This window comes from Vidua chalybeata, chromosome 5 (assembly GCF_026979565.1).
Source record: "Vidua chalybeata isolate OUT-0048 chromosome 5, bVidCha1 merged haplotype, whole genome shotgun sequence".
Taxonomy (NCBI): Eukaryota; Metazoa; Chordata; class Aves; order Passeriformes; family Viduidae; genus Vidua; species Vidua chalybeata.
Window position 1 is genome coordinate 10,696,376 of NC_071534.1, and position 24,020 is coordinate 10,720,395.

A 24,020-nucleotide genomic window follows, 5' to 3' on the forward strand; every position below is an offset into this window, starting at 1 on the left:
TGTTTAAAATAAAACAGTACAGCACTGCATCTCCAAAGATGATGAGTCTGATTGCTCTGCAGGTGGCAATTCTGATATACAACTTGAAAAGATGTACAAAGCATGTAAGACAATTTAAAAGAGACTTTGCAAGAGTTATCAAAACTAAACTGATTTTATCAGTGCACTATTTGACTTTGCTCATTCATGCAGTCTGCATTAGAGAAGGAATGGCTAACTCTAGATTCCACCCGTTTCCCTTCAAAAACACTCCTGCTCTCAAACCAGCTGCACTGGCCAAAGGTAACATGTCACAGAAACAACTTAGTCTTCAGTCTTTATTCATTCTTTAAGGATATGCTATTCTGAGGTGATTAATATGACAATTTAGTGACTTAAAAACACAATTACTTTTAGAAGTCTCAGACTTCCTCCTGATCTCCAGATGCAATTTTTCTTTTAGATTTTCTTTCATTTGCTTATTTTTTCTTTATTTTGGATTTATTTCAACACTTTACTTCACAGTAGCAGAAAAAAAGATGATGTGCTTCATCTGCACATTTGGCAATGGATTAAAAATTGCTAGTTGACAAACTACTTTAAAAATACTAAGATCTGCATTATATGACAACAGCTGAATGTTTTCAGAACAGCTAAAGGTCATCGAACTGTAATGTCTGCTAGATAAACTTTGAAGTTTTGGCTTTTTGTTTTTGTAGGGTTTTGTATTCTTATTACAAGCATAGGATTACTAATGTTTTGTTTCCTACAATTAAGAGAAAAGAGTCTTATAAATGTACAATTTATTATATTTGGGAATGTTAAGTGTAACTAAAATCACCTTTTTGTCCTATTCAGTTAGTTGAAACTAAGGTCTGTAATGAGCATATCACCATTAAGAATCCTTTCAGTTATAGTGATAAACTCTGCAAACCCTGGTGCAGGTTTTCGTGCACATTTTAAACTCAAACTTATGGGGATAATCAGCTGCATTCCTTTTATTTCTCTTAGAAGTTTTCTAGGCCTTCAGATTCCATTGGACATTCAAATAGTTTGCCATTAGCACCACAAGAAGTTTGGCAGTGTGCTAACAGACCACATTCATACTCAGCAGAAAAAATCCATTTTCATAGCAGGTAAGTTAAATTATATTGTTTTAAACTGTATTTAGTTCATTTGGATTTGACAAAAATAAAAAGGAGGAGAAGAACCTATTTTCTGATGCTTTTGCTACTTTTGGTTAATGTGATATTACTGGAGTTAAAATGTCTTTCTAAAACCAAATATATTAAATTCAGTTGTTATTTTTCATTCACTACTGTAATTAGGAATATAAGAATATATATGTGTAGTTTTATTTATTTAGGTTTGACTATAAATCATAAAACTTCTATTTTTTTATATATGTTATGAAATAGATGTTGAAATAGAGATCTTTAAGACTAGATAAAGATTTAAAGGGATTTCTTTAACAGCTGCATTCTGTGAAAGGACTGAAATATGCTTCAAGTAATTGAAATGTAAACATTTCAAATTGATGGCAGACTTTTATTACTCTCCAAGATAAAACCTTCATGGAGTATTAAAATTGATTTTTTTTGGTATCATTTCCAAGCTTCAAAATTGCCTTTAAAAGGCACAAACAAAGAGTAACAAAGGCTGCAAAACAATGTAAGCCCAGATCCTTTCTTATTTACTTACCTTTCAGTATTGCACTTATACTTTGCTTCCAGGTCAGGGAAGGAAACAATGTCACAGCTTTCTAACTGGAAAGAAAAAAAGGAGCTTTTATTTATGTCTGAAAAAGAAGAGAAAATATCAGAAGAATGGTACGTTAAGCTCTTTTATTTACACAGTGAATTCTAAAAAGAAGTATAGTATAGTTGGCTGTTGCTTACTTTTTTGAAGTTACACTTTAGAAGAATTTCTGTTTTCTACCAAAGTAAAAATTATTGTAATTATTTCTGTAAGTGTCTGGGAAACTATCTTAATAAGTTGCAATAATGTAATGTTAAGAATTGCAGCTATCTCTGTAACTCAGAAAGATTCATACTATGGATCAGTACTACACACCAGTATTGTTTTTGAAAAGTGTATCATACAATAATATGCAGCTGGTGTAACATAATACATGTGAAATATTTAGTGAGTCATTTTCTTCCCTTAGGGGTTTTAAGGATATTTCTACTGCACAGCTAATGCTGAAGAGGGCCCATAAAATGAAACCTAAAAAATACAGTAATAAAAGTTTAGGTAAGTCAACAGTTAAAATAATGCTTATATTGATGTTATTTTTCCATTCTTGAAATAGTGTTTCTCTTTTAAAAACTTTGCGTGTACAACATTAAACATCAATACATTAATTTGAATAAAGGTGGAGTGTGAGTCAGTAAAAACAACTCAGTTTAAATCAACATATTTAGATTTTAAAAACCATTCTACTGGATTTTGAAGTTGAATATTTGACAGCTACGGTAAGCAGAAATTTTATTTCTTCCTGTTCGTGTACTTTTTCTAGATGTGGAATTTGTGTTTCTGCATTTTTTGTTTCTTGTATTTCCTTCTTGAGAATATCTTAGGTTAAAAATTTTGACTTATGCAAGAACTATTTATGAAGACAACAGTGTGATATATTTGAAAGTACACCATTACATTTTTAAAATTATATATTTACTGTGGAAATAGATAAAGCTTATCCAATTTCTCATCCAATTGTGTGTTCTGGTTCTTCTCAGTTACTTCTAATGTCAGTGAACCTTCCTTAGAAGTTGCTAATATGATATGCTAATAGAAAGGTTGCTGGAATATATTAATAAACATATTAGTCAAATACTGATAGTACAAGAAACATTTAAGCATTTAAGACCCTAGTTGACAATAGGACCTAATACTAAATGGTCTTTATAAAATGCACCCTTATTTACTTATATTTTATATCACAAGCTACACTCTTCTGCATAACTTTGCAAAACTCTTCTGTATTAAGTGTTGAAAATATTGAAAGATGTTTTGCTCTTTGAAGGGAGAAAACCCAGCCAACAGATGTATCTAGGCAAAACTTTTTTCTGTAAATTTTTTTCTGTGTTAAATACCATAACTATGACTAAGACTAAATCTGATAAAAATTATCTATAGTTAAGAAAATAATAAAAGGGTTAGCCAAAAAAACGACATGTAATCAGCAAATTATGCTTTGTGGAAATGAGAATATATGGATAAGAAGTTAAAGTTAATATTTTGAAATCTGCATAGCTTTCCATGGTGCCCTACCATGTTACTGCATATAAAAAAATAAAGTAATAAGTATCTGGTGTGCAGCTGAGTTTTTTAAAAATATATATTCCATTTTTTGGCCTCTATAATTTTTCAATTAATAAAACTTATTAGGTTATATCTTCTTTTCTCATTTGCTGTCTGTCTTATGTTAGTAATTAATCCATTCATAGATGTCTGATTGAGCATATCAAATTTGCTGTCCTGTTTTTGTTGTAGTTCTAATGGATTTCTTGGGTATGTTTATGTTCACTTTGTTCAGATTATTCAATATGATGTATGGGTGTTGAGCTTTTTAATGTAGTGCTTGGAATATTCTCAAAGTACATTGCTAGTTTTTAAAAAAATTGAAAAACCTTTTGCCCAATGTTTTTATAGTTTCAAATTTTCTCCTCTTGACACTACCTCATATAGATTTTTTTTGTCTTTCTATTACATCAAGCACAAAAATAACCTGTGTATATAATTTGCCTGCATGGGTTTCTCTGTCAGTCATTGAAATCACAAGGGTTTTTTCAGATGAAGAGAAAGCATAGTTTACAGTACCAAAAACTGTGACTGAAAATATTTCACTCCATCCCTTTTCGGTGAAAAGGTTATCAAGCTGACTATTCTTTCTCATACAGCACACTGACAGTCAGTCCTTCCTTGGTCTGTAAGGAAATTATTAATGGAATTTGATAATGGAAATTATAAATCAAAACAAGTATTTTTATATTTAATTGATCTTAAAGCTCTGATCTTATACTAAAAAAAAATGATCCTGATTGAATATTCTCCATGTGTAAAGAATCTCCACATATATAATTATGTTTTCCATCAGGTACATCCTCTAAAAGAGGTGAGAGTAAATCAGGGTCTTTTTGAGGGTCTGGTAGAAGAGAAGGACTTTTCAGCATTTAAATTAGAGTGAATACACCTTATCCTGAGGCTAGCCAGCTCCAGATCAGGAAACTGTAACCAGACCCATTAGGCTGGCAGTATCTTTCCTAGTTCTCTGTGTGGTGCAGCTCATGCTAGGTTACTTTTAGCAATTTCAGTGTAACTGGGGAGAGACAGTTCACACTCTGAGGTGATTGCTTTGAGTTTAACGCTACTGAAGCAGGAATTACAAGAGAGATTTGATTCCTTCTAATACTCAAAAGCAGATTGAAATTCATCTGAATAAGTAGATGTCAACATTGTCTTTTAATGTTCCCATAGAAGTTACCACCCTGTTGCCTTCATCTCCACTGAAATGAGGTTCATTTATCTTGTACTTAGTGATATGCATATGGAAAGTTGTAGAATTTAGTTTTAGCAATACTATTTCTGTCCTTTCTTTTGGATTTCCACGTCTTCAGTGTTATAATTTCAACTGTTTCCTTTTTAGCTTTCTAATTGAAAGTAGCTGAAGTATGCTAACTAAAAGAAAATAATTTTGTTTGTGATAAGCATTCATACCCACTAGAACGTAAGCAACCAGCAGCCACTTAGAAGTGGGAATTATGAGGTATAAAGAAGCAATTTTTGATGTTATAGCTACTTACACATCTGACATAGAAGTAAAACTTCAAGCTTTGAGAGAATGCAAAGCAACAACAACTCTAAAGATTCTAGAGATAAATATTCTAGAAATCTAAAGATTCTAGATACAAATAAATGATAAGCTCTTTACATTAAACCTGTAGCTTTTATGTTGAGATTGCAGTATAATCCTGAACATCTTTTATATGCTATTGATAATTTTGTGTAAAGATCTCATTACTTGCAGGTAATGATAAGGTATTGGTGGATCCTCTTGGAATAAACTAGCTGTCAGAGTATGTTTTCTGGTTCTATATGCTGTCAAAGTCCTTTACCTTAGACCTGAGATTCACAAATGCAAAGTGTTAAACCAGCTTGCATTCTGAGAGTTATACAGTTGCTTTTTAATATTTTCAAGACATCTGGGTTGGAAACCTGGACTGGACAGCCCTGAACATCTTTGATCCTTAATATATTCAGGTGTGGAAATTTATTCTTTTTTTATTTTCCAAATAAAGCATTTGTCTTCTACTAGTGCAACAGTGATGGTATCCATTTGATAATTATAGAAATCCACACCTGAGTAAGTCATCTGCATTAATTTATGGAAAGAAATTTCCTCTTAAAACATAATTCAAAAACAGGCTACTTGAGTCTCACTGTAAAAGCACTTAAGTTCTCCATCGCCTAGATGCAAGACTGAATTGCTGAAGTACCAAGTTAAACTCTAGATATGTAGGAGTAACTGAGAAGTATCTTACCTCATATGTCTGGCCACATATCTTCTCAGTAAAGAAAAAAGTATGGAAAATACTAGCAAGTGCACTGAATTTGTATTATATTGCAAGGGAGTGAGAGCTTAAAGTAGGATAGCCTTATGATAGGTAGGGAGTGATTCAGGCAAGGCTTATATTGCAGCAGACCAGGCCCACCATTAATGACCTTAAGGCCTGTATGCCCTAATCCACTGCTGTTATGTATGCTTGCTTATGTAGTTAAAGAAAGTTGTGGCCTGCATTTTACTGATACGAATTATCAGTATTAGTTTTTATTAGTATTAGTCAATATCAGTAATAGTTTTTACTGTACATTAAGGTAATACAAAAAGTACGGGCAAGAAACCAGAAATTCAAAGCCGAGTAAAACTGGCATAATATCAGAAATATTCCTGTTAACCTGGGTGCATAATATTCTATAGAAATTCTAATTCAAAATCTAAATACAGCAGACATTATTGCACTTCTTGGTGCTTAAGTGGCTGTGACTCATAACAATCTTAGCTTCCTAAAGATGTCTTGGCACAATAGTACCAAATTTCTTGCTTAACTTGGATTTTCCCTCATCCTGTGGATTTTATATTAGCGTCTCAGTTAACTTCTTTTTCTTTTAAGATGGCTGAAAGCTTATCTCTCCTACACTGGTGTATTACTTTTTGCTTAACCTTTTCCTCTCCAAAAAAAGTTCTCTTATCAGTGGATCAGATCCAGCCAGCATGAGTTTAGAAAAAGCAGGTCCTGCTTTGGCCAGCCTGATCTCATTTTATGACCAGGTGACTCACCTGCTGGGTGAGGAAAAGGTTGTGGATGTTGTCTACCTGGACTTCAGTGAAGCCTTTGATACTTCCTCCCACAGCATTCTCCTGGGGAAGCTGGCTTGGACAGGTGCACTCTTTGCTGGATTAAAAACTGGTTGGATGGCCAGGCCCACAGAGTGGTAGTGAATGGTGCTCCATCCAGTTTGCAACTGGTCGCTAGTGGGGTTCCCCAGAGCTCAGTACTGGGGCTGGACCTCTTCAATCTCTTAATTTATGATCATGGGTGGGGGAGGGGGGGTGGAATCGAAGGCAGCCTCAGTAAATTTGCAGATGACACTAAGTTTTCTGCTGGAGGGCAGAAAGGCTCTGCAGAGGGATCTGGACATGCTGAATTGATGGACCAAGGCCAATTGCATGAGGTTCTACAAGGTGAAGTGTTGGGTCCTGCACCTGGATCACAACAACTCCAGGCAGCACTACAGGTTTAGGAACACAGTCACTCTAGAGCAGCCCAGAAGTAAAGGACCTGGGGATGCTGGTTGACAGCAGCTGAACATGAGCCAGCGTGTGCCCAGGTGGCCAAGAAGGCCAATGGCATCCTGGCCTGGATCAGCAGGACCAGGGCAGGGATTGTGTCCCTGTACTTGGCACTGGTGAGGCCACAGCTCAAGTCCTGTGTCCAGTTCTGGGCCATTCACCACAAGATATTGAGGTGCCGGGGAATGCCCAGAGAAGGGCAGCACGGCTGGGGAAGGGTCTGGAGCACAAGGCCTGTGAGGAGTGACTGAGGGGACTGGGGTTGTTTAGCCTGGAGGAGAGGAACCTTAGGGGAGACTTAATTGCTCTGCACAACTGCCTGATAGGAGGCTGTAGCCGGGTGGGGGTTGGTCTCTTCTCCCAGGCAACCAGCATCAGAACAGGAGGAAATGGCCTCAAGCAGTGACAGGGGAGGTTCAGGTTGGACATCAGGAAGAATTTTTTTTCACTGAAAGTTTAATTAAGCATTGGAACAGGCTGCCCAGGAAGATGGTGGAGTCACCATCCCTGGAAGCATTCAGTAAATGACTGGCACTTAGTGGTGTGCTTTAGTTGGCATGGTGGTATTTGGTCAAACATACTTAATGATCTTGGAGGTCTTTTCCAACCTTAATGATTCTATGATTCTATGGTAATATTTGATGCCACATAGGTAGGAAAAAAAATTAAAAGGTAAAAAGCAGCTGAAGTGGACCTTGATCACTAGAACCAGAATACAGTGATAAAGATATTTCATAGAGGTCAGCAAATGTTTTAGTTGAAGTTTAGAATTCAATACTAGTTAATTCAGCAATTCAATACTAGTTAAAAAATGAAATAAAAACTAGTAAAAAACTCAACCCACCTTCCTCAAATACACAACCTCAAAACAGATAATCCATCTTAACAGTCAGAATGAAAATTTGTGGCATATTATTATTTCTTATTACACATTACATGAATAACCATTGATCTATATTTTCTTAGTAACAGAAAAAAAAGCTTCATTTGTTGTGATTGTCAATTCTGCATAGAAGTATCTTCTGGGAACTCCAGCCATGGATGAGCTGGAGTTCTAATTGCTATACCATTTATGGAACAAAATCTAGTCTTTCTTCCAGATGAATTTACATTATAGATAAGCATCTGTTGCTGTGTACAACTTTGTCTTATCATCTCTTTAAAGTTGTCACATTATGTTTACGTTTTCCTAATTACAGGTATTGCACAACAAAAATGAATGGCAAATATTTTAATTTTTCGGTTTCACGTATTAACAAGAAGTTTAGGAATGTGGTACCAGATCAGGCAGTAACTAATCCTTCCATATTATTTCCATAAGATATCTTGTGTTTGTCCAACTTAACTTCTATATTTGGAGGTAGCCAAGGAATGTACATTAAATTACCTCCCTGGTTTCTAGATTGAAAGCACAGATCATCATCTGATAAGCAACATTTAAATGAGTATGCTGAATCCAGGAAGATATTTCTATGATTTTGAACTATTGGACTCTTTCACAGTTCTCTATGTGAAATCTAAAACATTTGATTGCTCATCATCAAAGCATACATGCAGTTCATTTCCCTAGCTCACTCAGAGACTGAAAAGCACTAGTATTATGAAGTAATCTATGTAATATTGCTTACATTTGGAACTAGATAAAGAAAAGGACTCATTTTTAATAACAAAAGAGCTGTAGGCAATGGTTGAGGTGATCCAGGTAGGTACAAATTCAAGTAGTCTGGCACTGTGTTAAATCCATGTAGATTCTTTAAGTTATTTTGCAAAGATTCAAAGATGAATCTTCTGATGGAAATCTCTTAGAAGAACAATTTCCATTATTTGCCCTTCTTCCCAGTTCACGGAAGACTTTGCTCCTGATATTTTTGTGCACAAATAAACATTTGAGAAATCTAACTTGGGGCTAATAACTCTGAGTGACTTCACCAAAAATCTTTAGTATAGTTTAACTTTGGACTTGGTGTTTTCAGAGAATTGGGTGGGAGGTTGGATAAGAAAAGATGATATTTTTAAAACATTTTGGAGCAATGTCAATAGACGCACATAAGAAAAAATATATTATTTCAGGAATTATTTTAAATTAATCAAAATTACTTTGGGAATTTTCAATTGCATTTTGTCTTAAGAGGTTTTATTTGATTTTGTCAATTTGTCTTTGGTCTTTTATTGAAGAAAGACACTCATTTTTGTAACTAGTATAAAGCTGGAAGAAGTTAGAAGTCGTTTTTGTCAACATGGTATGCTAGATGTTGGAAAAATTACAATTATAAAAATTGTATTTTTACATTTTTATCCATGTGCAGGATTTGTATGGCCATGTATCTTAGAACTATTCAACAGACAATAATAATTCATGCTTAAAATATTTCTTATAACTTCTATTATCTAAAATTTCAAGGAGAACTTTTAAAGTATAATGTAATACAATTTCAAGGTATTTTAATCACAAGTCTTACTGTGATTCACTATACCAAAATTTTGCTACCCTGATGAACACTAGTCTGATACAATTTTTTTTTTAGTTGGAAGGCTACTTTATCCATTTATACAGAGTGAAAGAATCTACAAACCTGGCAATACAGTTTGTGAATAAAATTACCCAATTATCAGAATCATTCTAATAATCCACCTTTGAAACTAATGGAGCTAATCATTATTTTGCTTCTTGGATGGTTTCATTGAATTCAGCTAGTAAAAGTGAGTTAAAATTACTCTAAATATGACATCCTCTGGGTTAATCTGAAAGCTATAAACATCCTACAACCAAACGAGAGAGGCTCTTAGCCAATTTGAGATCAAAACTTGTAAGGTATCACTGATTCTGCTTTGTGAAGAAGACATGACCTAATTTAGTCCCTCCCCACATGCCACTGTTCCTTCATTAGTTATGTTTGCTGCTTTGTGAGGGGTTAGCACCATTAAGAACATTCTGTCAAACACGTGCTGCTGCAGTGTGGGGCGACCAAGTACACTGTAACATCTTGACGTGTTTTGCCAATGCATTATCTCTTAGAGTGCCACACCCCATTAGAGATCTTCTCCAGGCTTACCACTGATCTTCCCATTCTCTGGGGAAAAGCTGAGCTCTTAGGATCCCTTTATCTTCCTTTAATTTGTAATTGAAGTGACCACTACAGCTATAGAGGGCTAGTCAAAACCAACTTTACAAATGGTTGTTAAAATTCCCACCTTCTTAATTCATAAGAAGTTGCCCTCCATCTTAATAGGATATTCTCATAATTCAGAAATAAGAAAACTGACAAACAAAAAAGCTATTTACTTTGCTGCAGTATTATCATGGTCTTACAAACTCTCTCAATAAACACTAATGAGATCATGTAACTGACTCAAAATTAAGCACCAGACGTAACTAGTAATTCCAATATACTATGTCTGAATGCTCTTTGAGTCTTTCCATAACCTGTTTTTCTGCTCTGTCTGTTCTGGCAGTGTCTCACGTATTAATTTTTGCTACACGCACATTCTTTGAGAAAATTCAGATCCTTCCCTTGCCATTTCTACTTTTTTGATAAACTCCATTGCTTTTTTTCTCCTTGTTACTAATTCTACCCTTTTTGAACAGTTTTTAGTCATCTCTGTAGACAAACTTATTCTGCCTCATGGTTTCTCATATATTCCTGAGAGTGGATATATCTGTTTGGGCTACTGTGTTCTTTTAAACATATTTCTTGTATCTTTTCTTTGGCATTCTGTTAATCATATTACCTTGCTCCATGGCATACCTACAGAACTGTCTATAGTCAACATCTATTTGCTCAACATTGTGTATCTATTTTTGTTTCTACTTTTTTTCAGTCCCTATTATTTTTTTTTTTTAGTATTATCACTGGTTTATTCTGCATTGTGCCCACAATTTTCACATTCCTTCTAATGCACTGTTTCCCTTAAACTCTGACTTTCCTCCTGTACCAAGCAAAAAATTCTTCCTTCACATTGTAAATAACTTTTCCCAACTTGTGTGGTTTTTGCATCAGTGTAGTTTTTGTTAATTAAACTCTTTTTTTGCCAGTCTAGGAACATGTCTTATATAGATTTATATACAATTGTATATATAGATTTATATACAATTATTTGCTCATCTTTACCTCTTTGCAAACTTTTAAAAGTAACAGTATAAATCAAGATTTCATACTTCAGCATGTAGACTTCTGGGGTATTTTTAATTTCAATTTTTAAATTTTAATTAGGATGGAAGATGAAGGAAGACTAACTTATTATCTAAAAGCATAGCCTCAAAAAATAAGATGCCTCCTATTAACATTTTTTAGGTGTAAATGTCTTAATTTAGACTGTTGAATAATTATAACCCAAAGCTTTTAGAAACGCTGCTTGATATGTACCCTGTTAATATTTCTGCTTTAAATTCAAGCTTAAAATCCAGATTTAAAAAAAATATTTTCTGCAAATACATGCTTCACGGTTTATTTTTAAGTTGTAGATGAGTGAGCTGAAAGATCAACAGTGTTAAAATTGCAAAACAATTACTTGGATTCTCAGTTGCATGTGTATTTATATGGCTTTATTTTAGAAAGTGTAATCCTTTGTGAATATAAAACCTACTTTTAAAGGTATTTTCATTTATTAAGTGGCTAAAAGGTGAAAAGCTGCTTGAAGGAATGAATGAGCCAGGTCTGACCTTTGATTTTAACTTGTTCTTGTCATCTAGACCCAGCTGTGCGCCTGGCGTTGTTCAAAAACAATGAAAATAAACATCTCTCTGTGAAACCACCAGGGAAGACACAGCCTGTAAATGCTGGATACTTTGAAGGTATGAACAAGTATTTCATTTTATGTATCTAAGCATATATATTTTTCAATGTCTTTTAAACATTGAGTAAACCTTTTAAACAGGCTTATTCAAAATATAAAACAATATGTGCAAATAGAAAAAGGCAGAAGTTTAAGGAACTTATCTGTTCTTCAAGTCACAGCAGTGAAACATTTCAAATTCAATTCATTGCAGAGAGCAAGAGGTGCTCCCAGAGCTTAATTCATAGGGAAATGGAGCCTAACTTATTTATTTATTGTTTTATTATATCTTCATCATGAAAATGTCAAAGCCTGTCAGAGAGATATAAAATACAAAGTACTAGAATAAAACTTCATAAATGAAATATCACTTCAAATTCTTCATTAAATTGCCACCATTTCCAAAGCTAGACATTAACTCCTAAAAATCCTTAACATGTTTTTTGGCAAGTACTTTCATAAATATTCCCCAGAAATGCACTATTTGACAGAAGGCAAGGAAAGAACATTCAGCATGTAAATATTAGATTATTTTTCATCAATATTTCGCAAATATTTAAACACTGATGTAGCTCTTTTACTGTTGAAATTCATGTTAAACAGTCATTGGTTTCTGTACAATTAAAATAAGGCCAAGTCTATTTAAAATGCCCTTGTTGTAAGAAGACAGTCATCACAATTTTATATTGTTTTGATTCTTTTTGCAGCTCAGTAGTGTACTCAGAAAGTTCTCACCTCTATGTTTTTATCTTTTTCAAAGACATAGTCACATGGTAACTGATCTATTCCCAGTTTCACAAAGTAAAAGTACAAATTATACTATATTAGCATTCACTGTATGAGGATAAAAATTAGAATGTGTCTGAGACAGACATGAAATAAATCTGAGTCTACATGAATTGCAATTCAGTCAATTAATTTAGCTGTATGGAAGCTTAGATTTGCCTCACATACATAAGTCCATGCTCAAATTTATTTGGAAACAATTCTTGTTGAATTTTGAAGAGGAAATATTTTTGCACTATTATTTGCCTTGGATCCAAGCATGAATTTACCTTAACTATAGAAAGTCTGTGTGTACTGCACCTGACTGAGCATTTCCCAGTATCTCATATATGTTTCTGTGGCATAAGTTTATATACATCAGAATGCATCATATGCTGAGGAAACAGGACAGGCAGGCTGCCTGTGAAAAAGTGAATGTCCAATAGACCCAATTGTAGGAATGCTCAAAACCATGTCAGAGATAAGCCTGAATACAAGTTCACTACCCGAAAGTCAGTGTAGGTTTAGGCTAGCTTTCCTGCCACCAGTGTATTTGCTCCTGCCTGAAAACCTTTCCCTTTGTTTTGAAAAGCCGATGTATGCATTCTAAATATTACTGCAGTTACTTTTTGAAATTATGGAGAGAAGGTACCAAGGCAGATTGGATATCAAAAGGCAAGCATAATGGTGGTGCTCTTAATTATCTTTTATTTCAAGGACCATTTTACCCCTCTAGCAGGCTAATAAACAAACTTTTTTTCACCACTCATGGCTGCTCACATGCAGTCTGCTGAGCCTTCAAGAAGACAAGCAATACTTTTCTGCTTGACCAGAACAGAAATTTGTCCTTCTACCAGAGGCATTGCAACTTCAGACATTATGTCCAGAAAATTCTAGGTTGTGAATTAGAGCATACAACAAAGAGCATTTATTTATATGTATGTGAGGTATCATCAGACAGAACGAGGAGTTTCTTAATTTAGAATTAGTAACACTTTACACCTGCATAATAACTTCACAGAGTTGTGTTATCAGAGATGTCTTCTCTTGTTTCCCATTTCCCCTCTTACCTTTTAAGTGTTTCTTCCACTTTTGCCTGCAATAGATCTCTTTGGGTCTGTTCTGTCATTGGAGTTCTTTCTGTAACAAGAAGGTGGAATGTTTTCACTCTGTATCCATAAATCTTGTGGTCATTGTATTTTAATTCGATAGAACCCAGACCTGTCCTTTGTGTGGTGGAAATAAACTTCCTCCATTCAAGACCTTTTACTTTCACAGACTCATAGTAAGTCCTTGGGTAGAAAATTTGAACTCCAAACTATCTTCTTCATAGAAAACTAAAAAAAAAAAAAAAAAAAAAAGCACATTCTATATATTCCTTCTTTATTTCTTTAAATTGGGAAATGGAGGGAGAAGTCAACATCAACAGCAAAAGAGCAAGTACACACGTGTTATCTGTTAAATAACAGAATCACTACTTTTGAAAGGGGATGCCCTAGGAAGTGAAACAATTAGAGCAGTTTTAGATTTTCAAACTGGAACACATCATGGTAATGAATATTTAAGAAGAAATCTAGTTAAAATGAATGATGAATGTCTTTTGTCTTCATTGTGGCTTTGTGTGTAAGACTACAAAGAAGACAAAAACTAATCAAAGCATAAGAGATATAAAAATAGTGAAAAGAAATGAGGTTAATACCTGATGCTTTTCTTTTCCTGAGATTATTGTTCTGTCATAATTTTCCTTCTTATTTTCCTGCTACAAAAGTTTTGATAAGCTTATATGCAATATGCTGTTAACAAATTTTGAAAACTTGTGCATAACTTTAATCCCATAGGGTAATGCACACCTCTCTAAGTTGACATACATGTTGTTGGAAAATACATTTTCAAAACTGGAGTTATTTATTCATAAATATTCAAAATTTATTCATAAATTTTCATTAAATTTTGGATGAGTCATCATGCTTTCCTCACTGATGCTAGACAAATCCCCACCAGAGACCATTATTTCACATTTGAATCACAGCAGCACACAGAATTTAGTCAGAAATAAATCCCTTTGTAATACAAACACCATGCTAATGGTACAAGGAAATACTATTCTCACAGAGAAGAGCTGACAATTTAAAAATACAGGCAGCATATGGAGGCAGAAACCGTGGGAATGCAATTCAACGCGTTACTGTATGTGTCAATTTATGTGTCAATATATCTGTGTCGGTATGTGTCAATGTATTTACATATACTACATGTGTCTATACTCACACAAATATATATGCATATACCAGGAGCATAAGTAGGTATAAGAATTCAATAAATGTAGCACTTATGACATTCTATTTGTGTCTTTTAAAAGGAAAGTAAATTATGAACAATTACTCACTGGTGTAATTACTAGTATCAATATGCATTTTGAAATCCTAACACGTTCTGTCAGATGCAGTTTCAGTTTCTTTAAAAATTTAATGCATGTGGTCATTGTATTATAGATACATTAAAACTATTAGTTGAATAAAAATATATTTGAATCTTTTTTGTGACGTCAACTTGAGTAGGTTGTAAAGCGAGCCATAGAATATGCAAGTATAAATATGTATTTACTGTTTTTCATACCAAATTATACCCTGATCAAAAACCTGAAGACAGACAGATGAAAGCCTGACTTGATGTACTCCTGATGATTTGCTGGACATTTTCTGGGACTGTGTATATTACACTGCTTTCTTTCGTGAGATAAGGTTATGCTTCCATCATGGTTGTTGAGTTTCATTTAGTGTCAGGTAGCTGACAAACAAAATATGCCTTCTTTAATGAATATTCTGGTTCAATGAATGTTCTTGGAGATATTTTTGTTGTTTGTAGATGGTGACATTTCAAAGCTCTCAAAATTTTGGAAACTTTATAAGACACACAGATAATTGTCATAATTTCCTATTTTGCATCAAAGCATATTTTTTAGAAAGCTTTACGACTACTTGTCCTCTATTTGTCTGGAGGCTATTTCAGTTGTTAATTTAATGTAAAATAGTCTTGACTGTTTTGGGTAAAGTACATCAGGAACTGAAGGAAAAATCTATCCTTGACTTCTCTTGGGAAGTTCCAATTAGTCCTGGCTGAACGTGTAACAGAGCATCTCTGCCATCTGTGGGTCCGTAATTACAGGATCTGTAATTTCATTTACATAGAGGAAGGATACTTTTCTAGCCAACAGTGTGAATACTTAGTCCCAGTACAGTGGCTGAGAACTGAAGAATGAGCCCTAAGGCCAAGCACATTTTTTTGCTACAAGCTTTACAAACAGTGTGTGTATTTTGGGGTCTTCTTTAATCCAGTTTCCTCAATGGTTTTGGTGGATTATCCAAATAATTTTTGTTCAGTGGAATGGGAAGCTGAATTCCAATCTGTGGAGCAAGTTGGAAGAATACAGGAGATCAGATGAAAATCCATTCAAACTATCCAAGTATTATTTGGATATGATTTACTTTATTTCACGTAATTTCATAGATTGTGCTCTATTTAATTTTGTAGGTTAGGTGATTTATTGGCATATATACTATATTTATTTTTTGTCATATCCATATCCATCAGTGACACATCTATACCATACACTTCAAAGTGGAAGCAGTGCAATGTGACTTCACCTAAAAATGTGAAAAATGATTTATACCTAGAGGTTTAACTATATTAAAAATGCACCAGGCTGTATTGACAAGATATGTTTGCTGTAGTTTGGGAACCTGTAGTTCTACTTGGCAGTACTGTATTTCCTGTCATTTTATGCTCATGGTGACCAAGGAAAATGTAATGGGTATAGTGTTAGGACCAATTTCACCAATACAAATTTGATAATGAATAGATTATTCTTTCTCAGATGGCTTTTAATTATGGCAATATTTATTTATTTCTGTTGAAATTGTCAGTAGAAATAACATTTATTTTTCAAGAATAAGAAGTAAAGTGAGCTTGTGATTATGTCATATGATTTGAAGATAAATATCAAGGAATCCATTTAGTCATCTGTTTTCCAGCTTTATAGTAGTTCCTAATTATGAAACTCCTTATAGTCTCAAGCAAAAATTATTGCAAAACATTCTTATAGATTATTATTACTAGTGATAATTGAAAGTGCAAATGTGAGACTTTGGGAAGTTGGAATTTAAGGGTGGCTATTAGTTAATTCTGTGAGTTCATTAAAATATTGTTGCACTTGATCAACATTGTTTCTTAGATTTTCTGTATTATAACATATGAATATTTTAAATTTTAAAAAATCTATGTATGACATTTAATAGATTTTGTATTGATTAAAATCACCAATGCTTGACAAATCACATCTACATGACAGTTAAGAGAAGGTACTGAGGCTGGAATGCTAGTATTCATCTTTATATGGACTTTGAATGTTCTGTTGTTTGTTATTTAAAAGCACATAAAAAGACATTGAACTATAAGTGAAAATTTGTGTTAGTTGTTTTCATCTTTTAGAAATCAGCTCTTTTTAATGGAGAAATATTAATGGCATCAATTCCCAGGCATCACAGTGTTTGTAAACATCCATTTCTTAAGTAAGTTGTCTATTATTGATCTGTTGTCCCAAAAGGATTAATAACCACATTTGAAATCTGGCCTCGCTGCAATTCTATGAGTTCAATTGCCATGTTTACAGTAAACTGTAACTGTTACATATCTCCCAGGCTCTAAATTTGTATGCCATATTAGGGAAGCAGTTTCTAATCCATATAGCACGGACAAAAATGACAAAATAATGCATTTTCAGAGAATGTAAGATCTGTCCTGAAATGTAATGAAAATGTATTACAGAAAAACTTGCAGTGCAGAAGGAGTTGTATCTTTTGAAATCATAATTCTATGGCTTTGTTTCTTATTATTTAGTTTGAGCTCACACAACAGAATTCTTGCATTGAAGTATTTTCTCATTTTAAGGAATTAATGGCTCTCCACCAGCCCTTCAACATGTAAAATGAGTAGGTTACTTGTGTCCAGTACATCCAAAAAGAGCCAGGATAAAATAAACATAAGGAGTTGGATATCTTGGAAAAAATCTGTCATGGGTTTGGGTTAATCATCTCCAGAAGAAATTCAACTTGATGCCTGAAATGTAAGACTTCTTGGAGAAAGCAGTAAAGCCTGAGGCAGTGTTGATCTGAAGGAGTGCTCTCCATGGGTCAGAGCTGCTCTGCTGGCAGAGTGCAAACCCAGTTCACAACAGCGGTACGCTGAAAACTTGTAAAGGACTGCAGGGGCCTTACAGTGCACGCACTCAAGCTTCGGTTACATAGTTCTACTGGTCCAGTTTCTTATTATAAAATAAAACTGAAAAATAAAATCTGTGCCTAATTTTCTAACCTCCTGTCTGTCAATGATAGTGTAGGATTTTTTTAGTATTCATGGAATGAAGCAATCCTGAAATTATGTTTAAAAATAAATATGTAAAACATAATTTATGTGGGTTTATGCAGTGCACTTCAGTGTCTGAGTATTTATAAATTATCTAGACATATGAAATTTTTATTAATATTCTTGCTTTCCACTTTCAATTACCAAAAAAACAAAAAAAAAACACCCAAAAAAAAAAAAAACAAAAAAACAAAAAAAAAAAAAACCAAACAAAAAAACCCACCCAAAAAACCAAACCAGTTCTATTTTGCCTGAAGTTCCTGGACAAGAGGCATTTGCCACAGATACATACCAGCTAATATGATGAATTCTTATTGTGGTTCTAGTCTTCAGGGTTCCTGTATTCGTATATTCAAGGTTTCTGACCACATATTTCACCTGCCTGTGTACTTTCTCTTTGTTCCTGATTCTGCTATTTTGCAGACTTTTGTAATTTGTGGTAGCATAAGGATTTTATTAGTGTATGAGATATGAATGCAGTCTCTAACCTAGAGAGTGTGTTTGTTTGTTCCAATAAACTTCCAAAACTAGGATTTTGCACAGTGCATAGGTGGTTACCTGTGCTTTCATAACATATTAATTTAGCAGTTTTTATCAACAAGAAAAAAAAAATCTTACTATTGTTTTGCTAATAACTACCCAGTGATGACTTCAGTAGGAGAGACATTTCACCCAAAATGTCATCAGAGGTTGAGAACTACTTTTTCTCATTGTTGAATAAGATTATATAATAGTTCAGATAGTTTTATTTGCATCTCCTTCAATTTTGCCTTTCATTTTTCTCCTTTTCTTGATATTTTATGTCCAAAATTTTTGTAGTGTGATACCTGCATCTCAGCCAGTGTTAATGTAAGCAAGTTGATTCCTCATTGAGATCCACAGCTTTTAATACTGCATAAGGCAATAGTTTTGGATGAATAGATCCCTGAGTACTGAAGCATTTCAAATCCTTTTTCATTTGACCATTCAGTGACCTGATAACTATTTCCTGTCCCTAAGTAAGGTCATGACCCAGGTCTTAGAGTGCAAAAGACAGATAATTTTAGCAACAAGTTAAATCCAAATGGATTTGGTTGGAGGGGGTAAGTGAGAATAGGTTTGGTTAATTTGCTTTAAAATAAAGTGTTACAAAAGTTGTATTTAGCATGTCCTGTTAAAAGTAATTATTGAATTTGTTGCTGTTTGGATGCCTGGGGACTGCAGTCAGTATTGGGGTGGTTTGTTTATTTGCTTTGCTTTCACTGGAGAGTACCCAATACATTTTTTTACACTTCAAAAAGCAATTGCTAATGAAGAGGTCATTAAAAGTGCATATTCAGATATATTCAAAGTGCTTTCCAAAATGAATGTTTCAAGCACTAAAATTATATTACTATGCAAATGTTTTTTAAACATAGGCCACGGAGTCTGTGTCTGTAAAAGTGTCACAAATGTTGCATTGCACAAATGTTCCTCTTGCAAAAGAATTTCCATTTGGTATGATGATATGAATAAGGAATATAATGTAGCCTTAGAAATATTTTGTAGGTATAAATATTTCTTCAATTGGAATCTATGGCACATTTTAAATCCCAATTAAAGGGATGTTTTCTGTAGCTATAGGTTTTAATAATTGCATTATTCTAAGCACTTTCAGAGGTGAAGTAAAGGAAAGACTTCACAGCAGAGCTTTTAATTAATTAATTTCTTTTTTCTCTATTCTGTATGAGAACTATGGTATTGTGTAGAATTAGTATTATCAATGAGGTCAGAAATCTACAGCATACCAAAGAGGCCATTTTCACAAGTTTAATATTAAACACACATTGAATTATCTTTCTGTTTTTATAACTAATAATGTTGTTGTTCAGATACATTTTTCAAGCAAAATATCAACACAACACTCTAAAATTGAAATAGAGGAATTTAAAATGTTATGCTGTTGAATACTAACTCTTAGAGCAAAGTTCTATAGCTTTTATAGATTTCATATAATCCAGAATTGAATGTGCGGTGGACCTACCTAATTTTATAAAGAATTCCAAGGAACTCAAGTATGTTAATGAAAATGTACAATCATGCAGTGATACCTATGTAACTTTTATGGTGTGTTATTTCTGTAAATTTTCCTACTTCATAACTTTGCAGTTCAACTCTCATCAAAACATGTTAGCAATTTCTGGAAATTCATTTTTTTGTGCTAGTTTGATGTATGCACTGCAGATATTTTATCTGGCTTGTGAATATAAAAAAGGTAGAAATACTGAATTTTGCAGTTATATATTTTTTCTCATATTGGTAAGAAAGGCTGCATTTCAAGACAATATTTTTGAATACAATTTTGTTTACATGACATTCTAGAATTGTTCTCTCTTTTTGGATTTATTGTCAGGTTCCCAATCCAACATGGTTGTAACTTCATAAATTAGCACATTTATAGAATGTTGTAGATAACCCAGTCCAGACAATGAGATAAAGAAATCCATACAGTACCCAGACAAAAGAACTTCATTTTCATAATTGTCATTAAACAAGTACATTATGAATAACTGTATTTTTAATGGTTTCTAAATGCGCATTGAGCTTCAGGCTTACTAAGACCCTGACTGTGGAAAGACATTTCTCTGAAACACATGCATGCTTTTTATTTTCTGATAAGAAGCAAGCTCAGCAGTTTTCACTTTATGAAGAGACCAGTGATATCTCTTGTGAAAGATAGAACGCGACTTTTAAAAAGGAGGAATTTAAACTCTACTATGTATTTTTAAGTTAAATTTACTGAGTATTTGCTTTAGTACCTGATGTATATTTTGGAATTGAGAAATTAGCAGTGAATGTAAAAAGAAAGGAAGCTATGTGCCGGTAAGCCAGAAAGTTCTGATTTAACCTATCAATGACCTGGCTTTGTTTGTTCAGATGACAGTTCTAAAAGTGTGCAGAGAATATTCCCTTTTAATACAGTTATTTGCCGCAAGCCGTGACCTCACTGCCTGTCGGGGAGCAGGTCTGAATTGGCCCTTTCTCTGATATCGTGACATTGCTTCTGTTGCCTCGATTGTGACCTCTGATTGCATGATACCCCTGAGAGTTCAATTTAATAAGCGTGACTCCTGACTCTTAGCCAGGTCTGCCTTCTTAGGTTTTGTCAGACTCTACTTGTAGTCTGGTCTACATATGCTAAAACACTGCATAGGCTGTGATCGTACTATGTGAGTTGTGTGCACGGTATTCAAAATTCTCTTTCAAATGTCTTTCATTTATTGCAAATGCAAATGTTTATAAAGTCTTTCTTGGAATAAATTTTACAAGTTGTTTCTTTCACATTTAGTGCTGCTTGGGATTTTTGGGTTTTATACCTTTGTATAGATAGTTACTACTCTTTCACTAAATTACTAAGCCCGTGTGTTATCCATGCATCATACTAATTTCTTTCTTCCAAATTTTATTTCCCCAATGAGTGCTGTATATTTTTATGATTTCCCATACAATATGTTTGTTCTAATAGAAATATTAGGGGCAAATCCCTTTTTCTCGTTATATAATTAGTAAAGTCACACAACAAGGCAGTACTGATAAGCACCCAGAGCACTGTAAGGTGTAGTGACCCAGGACCAGATAGGTGAAAGCTGAAGAATCTGTTTGGAATCCAGGAGAAGGTAAGTGGAATTAAGACATTTTAAATGTCTTTAAATAAGTTATCTTGGGTTTAGTGACAATTTTACTATATCATTGCATTCTTTTCTCCTGTTTTTCTCCTCTTCTAGCCAGAATGCTGAAGAAGAGTCTGTTCTGAGACCTGGATGCCTTGAGGGTGATGATGCTATTCAGATATTTCTCCAATTTTACTGCCCCTTGATGCATTCACTGAACCAGAATATGGAGAAGTTTAAAGACTGGAAGAAAGTTTCAAGAACTGTGGTACAAGTTACAGACGAGTTTCTGTATTTACTTGCAGGCATTTTCTGTATTCTCATTGCAGCTATGTACCCATTTTTCTAGCCTCTCTATCAGTACCCATAACTTAGTGCTTCTAAAACAATTATCATTTCAGAAGAGCAGAAAAATCTTGCTGAACAAAATAATGCTTTGGGCTTACTTTTGTAGTTACATTAAAATTTTTCTGTAAATATTTCCATTTAATACTTCTGTATTTCTTCAAGTGCTTTAAAGAATTCTGTTAACCTTTTCAATCAGATTAATTTTGATTAAAATTGTTTATTTTGTATGAAAACTACATTAGGATCTTTCTTATAAAACAAGTTCTATACAAGGCAGAAAGTGGGTATTTTCTTGTTCTGCTCAAACATGGCAAAGAAATTCTATTCCTTCTTCTTCATGACAGTGACTGTTTACAGTGAAGTAAAATCAAGTAAAATCTCAGTTTGGGTTTTTTCTTTTTCATTTTTTTGGTACACAAATTCTCATGAAAGATTATGTAATTTTAATAACTCTATTTACTCTCTAAGGTTTTAAAAGTCATAGTATAATCACCTGTTTCCTCCTTCTGGAGTAAATACTATAAGATTAGCTACTGAATTTCCATAATCTTTAGTGAGAGTTTGCCTTCCTATTTGAAATTTTTGGGATTTCACTCCACTCTGGATCAGACCTTAATGCTCTGTAAATGCCTGTGCTATTGGCAGGAGATTAGATCATCAGCTGCAAACAAGCAAAGTTACAAGTGAACAACTGCTTTAACCTGTTGGTAAAGCAAATTACACTTTTAAATTAATTAGTTATGGCTGTCTTAAAAGCTGTTGCAAATATAAACAGAATGCATATGAGGCAACTTCACCTATTTGGAATCATGATATTTAAGTTGTCCCCTCCCTTTCAAACAAATTTTCTATATATGTATATAGAAATACATATGTAAAGACATGAGTAGGAGAGTTTGGTAGCAAGTTTAGATGAAAAGTTTAGTCAAAAGAAACTAATTTAAACACACCTACAATAAGCATAAACTGTTTAATCTCAAGATTAGAGACAGTTAAATTATGTTCACAAATAGAACTGAGGGGTTTGTGTTCATCTTCCCACTAAAAAAGAATTTGAATAGAGTTGTAAACAAAATTCTGTAAAGGAGCAGGAGGAGTCAGGGCTAATTTATTCCTTTTTCAACTGATTTCTTCATTCAGTAGGTAAATCATTCAAACCTTCTCTGCATGGATAGAGAAAACCTGTGCCATTGTAACTATAACTGATCCAAAATCAATGCAAGTCAGTTCCATACCTGGGGATATGTATTGATTTCTCTATAAATATATACAGTGTTTTGATTCTTGTTTGTTTTCATGTGTTTACCAGCTGAAAATCACAGTTTAATTAATGAAGAAATCTATACAAATACTAAGGTCTTTGAGATATACGTATTGAGAATTAACCTGGGGCAACTTGTGGGCAAATTGTGGTTTTCTTTTGCTTTTTTTGCCTGACCTTCTTTACAAATGGAAGGTTGTTTTTTTTTTTCATAGATCTGCAAGACCCTGGAATTTCATATTGTTTATTGTCTTCCATGATGTATCAACCAATTAAATATAACTCAATAAGAAGAATTAGTACTTTGATGTCTGTATTTATTTATAGACACTCATAAGTTTAATGTTTATGGTTGTTTTTAAGCTGGATATAAATATATAAGAATTACACATAATTGGGGATTAACTAATTTTAGATATAGAGTCTTAAGAAAAAGAAAAGACTATGAGTCTATCTGAGACTTTTTTCCCATTTAATTCAATGAACATTAAATCAAGTCTTGTTTATACAATGTTTGGCATAATGATAGGCCTGATCTTCAGTGTTACCTCTTGGTTTTGCTATGAAGTAAAACTAAACAGCAGCCTTGCACTCAGTGTAGACTTTGTGTGTGTATTTGACAATGGAGAATAGTTCTGCTGTTACACATTACTATGCTGACAGAGCTGGGAATTGTTGTCACACTATGTTCATCAAATGCCAATAGATATTTCAGTCAGCATCAGAAATTGAGCCAGAAATAGTTCTGCTCAAACAAAAGAAAACCCTTTTAAATTGAAAAATATATATCTTGACCCATCATATCTATATTAAGTATATTATATAGATAGAATGGATAATCAATCCAGAGGCATTCATAACTAAACTACATATTGACATTAGTACAATAATTTCATTATTTCACTTTCAGTGTTACTCTGCAGTAAGTACCAATCATGCATGGTACTTTGGCACATCATATGTGTTGATGAGCATGAGTTCTTAAAATGAGTTC

General features: G+C 33.6%; 1 protein-coding gene across 6 annotated transcripts in view; it reads left to right on the forward strand.

The window, feature by feature from the left end:
• LRRIQ1 (leucine rich repeats and IQ motif containing 1) overlaps window positions 1-24,020 on the forward strand; it is a 103,157-nt gene that overhangs the window by 51,553 nt on the left and 27,584 nt on the right. For 3 of the 6 annotated variants that reach the window (XM_053944087.1, XM_053944089.1, XM_053944088.1), the window contains 4 exons: window positions 991-1,115; window positions 1,713-1,808; window positions 2,147-2,232; window positions 11,520-11,621. In XM_053944087.1, the coding sequence (XP_053800062.1) occupies window positions 991-1,115; window positions 1,713-1,808; window positions 2,147-2,232; window positions 11,520-11,621 (409 nt within the window). Of the gene's footprint in view, window positions 1-990; window positions 1,116-1,712; window positions 1,809-2,146; window positions 2,233-11,519; window positions 11,622-21,531; window positions 23,293-24,020 lie in introns of those variants that run through there. The other 3 variants (XR_008431211.1, XM_053944090.1, XR_008431212.1) reach the window with 3 other exon arrangements.